The following is an 8,905-nucleotide window of genomic DNA, read 5'->3' as shown; positions in this document are numbered from 1 at the left end:
TTTTTGAAACAGGAATATATCAAAGGAATTTTGAAAAATTTGAATATACATGTGATTATTGGAGGAAATTAAGGTTAATTTTATTAGCTGTCATAATAATATGAATTTTGTAGAAAAAAGTTCTTAATCATCTGATCATCTACTTTGTACTCTATTTGCCCTACATGTGCTTACCTAAGTGATTAGTAGATGTGATCCTGAGGATTCCATGTCTCTTATAACTTTTTTTTCAGTACTAGGGATTGAACTCAGGACCTTGCACTTGCCATGCAGGTGCTTATTCTACTAAGCTATCTCCCTGGCCCTGCATGTCTCTTATTAAAATTTTTGTTTTCCAGTTTTTGTTACTACTCTTCCTATAGGCAGGGCAAATCTGTGACCTAATGTTGACTTAACAGAGGAAGCTTACAACAGAGTACATCTTAGGTGGAATCTGGACATTTTGGGAGTCAATAACTGCTACTGGGTTTAAATGAGAAGAAAATAATACATTATTTAGTTACAGAATTATCAACCTTCATGAACTGTTGGTTTTTAGGACAATATCTAGTCACTGGCAAACATTTCTTAGCACAAATATGCCTTATAGGCTAGTGCTGGCCATATACTCAGGACCTCAGATTTACCTTGATTAGTTTAGGCTAATGATCTTTTCTAAGGGTAGAAGTCAACAACATCTCTCATTGTTCACCCTGCCCTTGTTCCCCTTTCTGTAAAACTGTTAACTCTTAGGACAATGGAAGTAGGAAAGGAAAACAGTGATAAATGGAAATTTGTATGCAGTCAGTGTGCAGTAAGGTTGTGAATATTGTTGGTCCATAAACCAGGACAAAATGGAGCTCCTGATGTGACCATTAAGATCATCCAGCATCTGGTCCTCATCTAAACTCTTCACCTTCAAAAAGAAAAAAAATCCTTTTCAAATTTTACATTTGTATTGTGTAACTAATTTATTTCACTGAACATGGTCTCAATGTGTGTTCATTTTTCTCCAAATGACTCAAGTTTATATTCTTAATGGCAGAATAGTACTCCATTGTGCATAAATACATTTCATCCCTCCATAGAAATATAGGCCAGTATCATTATCTAGCTGTTATGAATTGTGCTTCTGTAATCATGGGTATGCATGCATCATGGGAATATGGAGTCTGTAACTCTGCAAAGGATCATTCATAGACAAATAATGCAATTATGATGACCACCACTAACATCAAGCAAGTGACCATGTGAAAAGCCTTCCTCTATGTTATTATCATGGTTGTTCTCACTTTTGCTGTGGCAGAAATAGGCCCTTGATCATGGTAAGCACATGTGCTATGATTGAACCAGCCATAGCCATTATTGTCAATCGTCCTGCCAAACCTGGGAAGGTGGTGTCCATAGCAACTTGTCTCCAGAGGTGAATACACCTACCAAGCTAGATAGTGAAGAATGGGAGACACAGGTAAAATGTAGGGCTGAGGGCAAAGTCCTCTTCTCTGAACCCGGGATCTCTGGCAGCATAATCATAGGACAGAAGTTATTGCCAGATTTCACTCTATGTATGACTTGCTCCCTGCTGGCTTCTGGGAAAATGTTGCCTTCCTAGGAAAAGCATGTCAGAAGTAAATACATGGGACAAAGGATGCTAAAGTAGTAGGATGAAGCTGGAACTTGGGCAGCCATCCTGAGATGTGGCCTCACATCCTAGCATTCCATCTATGAAGCAGAAGCACCATTTCTGTTTCTCAAGCCACAGTGAACATTACATTAGGCTCAGGGAGCATTTTTAGTGGATTACACACAGGAGAGATTTCCCTGAAACACATTTAAGATCTAACCTTAATCCAACTTGATTAACATTCAGAATTTTCTCCACATGTACTTATATATTTTTCCTTGCACACATATTAAAGTAGGTATAACCTGTTTAAATTTCTGAGTTTGAAAGTAAAATGCTAAGGACATACTTTTCTGAATTTAGAAGATTCACTGGATCATTTTAAAGGTAGAAACATAGATCTCTAAATATGGAGTAAGCATAAGGTGGTTAAATTCTTAATCATGGCCAGGGAGATGGCTCAGTGGAATAAGCGCTTCCCTGGCAAGCGCAAGGACTTGAGTTCAATCCCTGGTACCACAAAAAAAATCTTAATCACTAGTTAATTACAAGAAACAGAGGCAGGTCAGCTAAGCAGGCTGTAGCTCTGTCATTCTCCAAGTACAAATAAGAGAAAGATGGAAGTCTCCTGTGCACAGTTCAAATCTCTAAAGAGGCAGTTATTACCTAGCACCTTCTATTACATTTGCTGGGCATTAAAGTATCACATACATTTTTGTGTATAAATATTTATCTCACTCACTAGCACCCAGAAATCATTTGAAGGCCACAGTAAGGTGCAGCCTGTCATGGATGAAGGACAGTCATCTATAGGTGAGAAAGGCTGTGATCAGCTACCTTTTATCAAAAGCTCCTGAGAATCCCAATACTGGCCTGATGTATATTAATATATTTTAGTATTTCCACTATCACAATAAGGGTGTCCAAAAATGAGACCCTGTTGTGAACAAGGTTCAGAGACTTGCAAGGATGGCAAAGGGATACAGACTAGAGGCAGATATAAAGACAAAGTTCATCTGCTGTTGCATAGGCTGCTTAGTATGTGTTCTCTAACTTCTAAGCCTCAGTGCAGTGTCAACTTCTGTCAAAAGTGGATAATACCAGAACCAGGGAAGGTCCATAGGGATGGCTGTAGAACACAGTACCTGGCATAGAGTGGGTATTTAATAAGCAGTACCTGTGACTACTAACATGACACCTGGCCATTACTACTCATATCATACATTTATTTATTTATTTATTTATGTAATGGTACCAGAGATTGAACTCAGGGCCTTGTGCTTCCCAGGCAAGTGCTTATTCTACTGAGCTATCTGCCTGGCCCTCTACACATTTATTCTTTTGACCATCAAAAAGCATAGCAGAAGCGGGGGGAATAAAAAAAAGCATAGCAGAATCAGTGAAAAACACCAGGAAAAGTGGTTCCAGTTTAGTAGCTGCCAATCACCAAGAAAAACTGAAATCAAAAAATGACCAAAAGTGACTTTCTCCCTATTTTCCTAAAAATCTATTCAGTAAGCAAAGTAGACAATGTCCTGATATGGAATCCTGATAGAAATTATGATGTGGCTGACATTTGTGAGAGGTTTTCTAACCACAAACACACTTTAGATGTGAGGGATTCCTGATCTCCTGGGAAATAGATAAAGTGCAGGACACTGGTTCCCTGATCAGTGGTTCTGCACCTCCAGCATGTGCCTCCTGTGTACTTAGTCCCTCTATGGAAACTGTGTATGCTGAGGCAGCAGGGAGCATGGCTAGACTCAGACCAGGGTTCTCCTCCCAATCCTGGTACTGACTGGCTCTTTGTAAGCCTTAGACTCCAACCTGTAAGTAGATTGGGCTGGAGAGTGTAAAGGTCTTTCCTATGCCAGACTCAAACAATAAAAGGAACACTGACCTTGGATAGGAAACATGAAGTGACCATCTTTGCTGTCTCAGTGAAGAAGCCTTATGTCACTCTCATGGGTAATCTTTGCCTAAAAGAGAACACCTGTCTCCTCTCAAAGCCTTATGTACCTGTGAGAGTCTGTCCCTGCTACACAAGTTTTGATAGACAGACACAGGACAAAGGCCCAGGATCTTGGCATTTCTTTAGCCATGGCATTGGAAACAAAAGAAAGCTTAGACTGTGAGAAACATTCTCACTAATTGTACTTTAATGGAAATGAACATAATCCTAGCCTCCCAATACTGAGAGAAACAGACTTGGAAAGAGATGAATTTCATCCTGACCAGCTGTCTTCTCTTTCCCTGGCCTTCAAAGGGATCCTGGGACACAGCAGCCCTTGGTGCCATGGCTTAAGAAAGGACTCACCCGCAGAAAATATAAAAATGAGGTATAAAAAGTAAAGCCATATTAATATGCTGAGCTGTAAAAGGTTCAAATCAACAACTTCTGGCATTGCGAGTCCTACAGATAACCCATTATTATTATTGACTACTGGACTATAATGGATTATTTTGCTGAATTCCCAAACTTACAATATTTAAATGGCAATGGAATACCTATCTCTGACAAAACTAAACAAAAAAGGAGATACAAATGAAGGACCATTTTGTATGTCTGTACAAAATAATTAGGATAGATATACAACTACTTTATCTTAATTCAATGAGAAGAAAGATTTGTACAAATAATGCTTGGACAGGCTATCATGTCTGCATCTACTATGAATAACCATTACAAAGATGACAATGTGGAATGTATTAATTTTTGAAACTGTCATACTAATCGGTTTTGAAACTGTCTCATTGCTATTTGTTTCTCAATAAAATTATTTTAAAATAGCAAAAGAAAAAAAGAAAGGACTCACACTCAGAGTGAAGTTCTATCTGGGGGAAGTAAGTCAGATTGGACCTGTGGGACTAGGCAGATTATTGCAACTGTCAGGGTCCTTCTCTGTGGAACCAAAGGGTAGGAGCAGAGTGGAAAAGTAGAAAGCTGTTCAGTAGCTAGCCAAGGGGCACAGATGTTATCTATTTACATCATATGGGGTCTTCAGTCAATAACACTGGCTGCAGGCTTCAGCTGCCTTGATAAAGGGTGACACCAAGTCACGAACATGAGCATGCAACATCCTCCCTGCTTCTTAGCTGCTGCTAACAGATGCAAGGTGTGATTCCTGACCTACTGTCACACTTTGGGAAATAAGAGAAGACTGAAGTGTACTCACCATGCACGGACAACTCAGTGCCTCCTCCAGACTGAAACTCTATGTCTCCATAAGCTGTTTTCTGGAACTTCACACAGTAGTAGGTGCCAGCATCTGCTAGGGTGACATTCCTGATGTGGATGGAAAAGTCCCTGTTGCTTCTCTGTGTGGTATCTGACATTTGTGTGACAGGGGGGAAGTGGCCTCCTTTGAAATTGTAAACTAACTCCCGATTTTGTCCTTCTCCTCTGTACCACAGGATGGGCCCCACAGGGAACACAGAGGCCACAGTGCAGGGCAGAAAGGCTGCTCTCCAGCAGCAACCAGCACTGGCTTTTCAGGCTGAATCACTTGCAGGGACTCCTCTGTCCTTGCCACTACAAGGAAATACAGAGCTGTCACCATTCAGCCTGATGGTTGTTGAGTCTTCTCAAGTCCATCAATACAGAATTTCACTGACTGAGTGCAAACCGGGAGTGCATACTGGAGCTGAGCACATTGCATTTCTTAGCACATTTAACCCTCATGTGGATTGCTCTTCGATATTCTAATACCACTGAGGATAATAAGGTTAACACAGGTTGAATAACATGGAAGAGTACAGAGTTGGGTGCCAGTGATCTCCTTGAAAGTCTCATGCCAGACCTCATGTTTCACAAGTTGTTATTCTTCACATTCTGATCATAGAGTGCACTGGACACAGCATAGAGAACAGTCATGAGATTCCTTAAACCTGCTGAGTTCTGAGCAGAGGTGGGGTATCATCAGTGGGCATGCATGCCAGTGCAGGAATCTATGGATTAGTTTCCCTTTTACACAGAGATGCTCAGGATTGGGGTTTATTCTGCCATCCTGAGAGATAGTGGTACATAGAACTCCCAATGCACAGTAACATGTGAGTGAATAAAAAGTAGCATGTTGTTTTGATCCACTAGGACTTTCTCTCACATTATTCTGGTAGCAATATCACATTATACTGTTTTTGTCTTGCATGCTGCTGTGACAAATTACTGCGAAGTTATTTCCTTAAAATGACATGATCCTCACTTCATAGATCTGGATATCCAAAGTCCTAATTTAATGTCATTGAACAACACATATACTACAAAATACAAGACCAGTGGAAGATCTAGCAAAAGAAATTCTAAGTTTAACCAAGAATCAGAAAAGATGCAAAATAGTCAAGGTAATCTAAAATAAAAGAGTAATGCTGGTGTTATCAAGATACCTGACTTTAAGCTGCACTTTAGAGTTACAGTAACAAAAGGAGTATGGCACTGATATAAGAACAGATATGTAGAAAAATAAACCAAGGGCTGGCCAGATAGCTGATTGGGCCAAATCACTTGCATAGGCAGAACACAGTGGCTGGGGTTTGATCCCCAGTGTTCCATGCTGGCCCTGCCCCTGAGGCTCACTGAGATGGTGATTGAGACTGAGCTTGGTGGCACGTGCTTATAATCCCAGTGCTTGGGAGGCTGAAAACAGGAGAATCTCTAAGAGTCCAATGTATGCAGCAAGACCCTCTAGACACTGTAGATCCTCTCCTAAATTCATAAATAAATAATGAATGAATCACAACCAAAAGACAAAGAAACTCAAACACCAACAGACTTTTTTTTTTTTTTTTTGGAGGAACTGGAGATCAAACTCAGGCCCTTGCACTTGCCAGGGAAGTGTTTATTCTACTGAGCCATCGCCCTGGCCCCCAGACATTTGGTTTTGAAAGAGAACAACATATATGCCAGAGAAAAGATAGTCTCTAGCGAATAGCTATAGGAAAACAGGAGAGTTACACCCAAAAATGGGCAAATGAATTGAATAGCTGCTTCTCCAATGAAATGTCCTTATATTGAATGCTTTGTTTGACTGGAAGCTTTTGGAGAATAGTTTTTTTAAACAGTCTTGGTGGGAATGCAAATATCAAAAGCTCTCAGACTATACATAAACATAAAAATACTAAAAGAAAGTTCTTTTGAAGCCTAGGTACTATTATATAAAAAATTATCCTTGAATTAAAGCTTACATAGAAATTGAAAATAAAAAGTCTTATAGTTTAGCCATTTGACCAGATGATTTCAATTTGTTACTTTGTAGAGGGCCATCCTTGTTCAGTGTCAAAAGATGTGGACCATGAGCTGGGAGGTGAGCCTGGGTGGTAGAGTTCTGCACTCTACTCCTCACTGCTGTATTTTTGATAAAGAGGAACATTCCTAGCTACTCAAAATCCTAGACTTTGGGCATAACCTCTGAAGAGGTTCACTGAAGTCTTCACAGAATCCTGAATAAGAACTGTGACTTAGTAGTCATAGTCATCTTGATGGGGAAAGCTACTCTAGGGAGCCAAGCCTCACCCAAGAGTGTATAGATGATAGGACAGTCCTATTGAGCACTCAGGGTCTATGCTTCAGAAGGCTTCCTCATCTCTTAACACCCTTAAAAGGTGGTTAAGTCACCCACATTCTACACATAAGACTGACACTCATCAAGGCACAGAAGGCTCAACGCTTCTTGCTAATACTGTTTTGATCTGCTGGTGCCAATGAAATATCCTGGTGCAAATATCCTCTCCCAGGATATTTGCAGAGAGAACTTCAAAGCCTTAAAAGGTATTTGTGATTCCCACCATTTCATAGTTGAGAAACCTGAGGCTGAGAGAAACCAAGACACCATGTCCTTACCCACACTATTTGTATTTCTTCTCTTTATAAGGGTTTCATGTTTCTCTAGTGTACCCATGTTGTGACTTTTGAATGCCCAGCACTTAACTACTACCTCATTTATTTCTCTGTAGGTTCTTGCCAATTTCTGAGGAAAACACTCTTCTCATTACTCTGTGTCAAGGATGATAAGAAGTCCTGCTAAGCTGAGCAAATACCAGAAATTCTACTTTTTGAAGCTCCAACTTGCTCTGAGATCAGTTCCTTCTGTTCTATGTCTACTCTTCAGTGAAGGAGCCACATTTCAGTGAGGAAAAGAATCCTATGTTCCTCACAGGCACTGAGATGTGTTATAAGTACAGATACATCTTGGGAATGGAGCAGGATCTTCCTGATCTGGGCATATCAAGCCAGCCCTGTCCCCCCACAGAAATTTTACTGGTGTCTGTTGTTTCTGTGCCTATTTTGGGAGCAGAGTAAAGTTACAAGGTTTTAGGAGAGGGCTGAAATATTTCTGTTCACTGGTGCAAGCACAGTGGACATTGCAAAGAGCAGGGCTAAGGATCAGGCTGCTGGGGTCACACCTTGACACCTTGCCTTCTGAGACAGGTATGCCTTCTGAGCTGCAGTGTTCTCATCTTTAAAAATGCAAGCTTCTTCTATATACTTGGTTCAAGGATAAAGTGGAATGACTAAGAGGCAGCATCTGGCATGTTGCCACTCTGTCCATCCACTGTTCCTACTTTCTTATCCAGGCATAAGTCACAGCAGTGCTGAGATTCAAAGAAACAAGTTCCCTACGAGGAATCTGAAGACTGAGTCAGCATAGGACACTTGCTGACTGTGATTATCTAGGTATAGGAGGCATCATGTGGTAACTACATTGTCTTTCTTTACTAGAGAAGTCAAGATGAAGCCACATTCCTGCCTGTGTCAAAAGGCGATGAGGATACTTGACTGCTACCACATCTGGGAGGGAAAGTTAGCAACACCCACATGAATTAAAATACATGTCTACTCTGAATTTGCCACCCCTTGCACTTCCCTCCTGTTAGGATGGTGGATGGATGAGTTTATCCTTTGTAGCACTGTTATAATAGCTTACAACTGGGGTCAACCTAAACATTCACATACTGAACACTGAGATGTTTAATGACATTTCCTTTTCAAGAAGGGACTTGCAGCTGTAAAAATAATGGAGCAACTCTCTATGTCCTGACATGGAATCCTAAAGAAATTATGATGTGGCTGACATTTGTGAGAAGTTTTCCAACCACAAACAGGCTTTAATTTGTACTAATGGTGTATGGACAGGATATCATGTCTGCATCTTGGACTATGAATAACCACTATGAAGACAACAATATGCAATGTATTAATTATTGAAACTGTCCTAATTGGTTTTAAAACTGTCTCATTGCTATTTGCTTCTCAATAAAATTAATAAAAAATAAAAATAAAATAAAAACAAATAAGGAGCTGGGGAG

The 8,905-nt window shown here is 40.2% G+C and overlaps 1 protein-coding gene across 1 annotated transcript in view; it reads right to left on the bottom strand.

Moving 5' to 3' along the window:
• Nucleotides 1–8,905, bottom strand: part of LOC101564448 (signal-regulatory protein beta-1) — a 57,667-nt gene that overhangs the window by 1,091 nt on the left and 47,671 nt on the right. Inside the window, 2 exon segments of the mRNA XM_004648894.2 lie at nucleotides 4,780–5,067; nucleotides 5,070–5,135. Of these exon segments, the coding sequence (XP_004648951.2) occupies nucleotides 4,780–5,067; nucleotides 5,070–5,135 (354 nt within the window).

The sequence above is a fragment of the Octodon degus genome, unplaced genomic scaffold, assembly GCF_000260255.1.
Source record: "Octodon degus isolate 3935 unplaced genomic scaffold, OctDeg1.0 scaffold00317, whole genome shotgun sequence".
Classification (NCBI taxonomy): domain Eukaryota; kingdom Metazoa; phylum Chordata; class Mammalia; order Rodentia; family Octodontidae; genus Octodon; species Octodon degus.
Note: the sequence above shows the minus strand (reverse complement) of the source record. Positions and strands in the feature narration are given on the sequence as shown.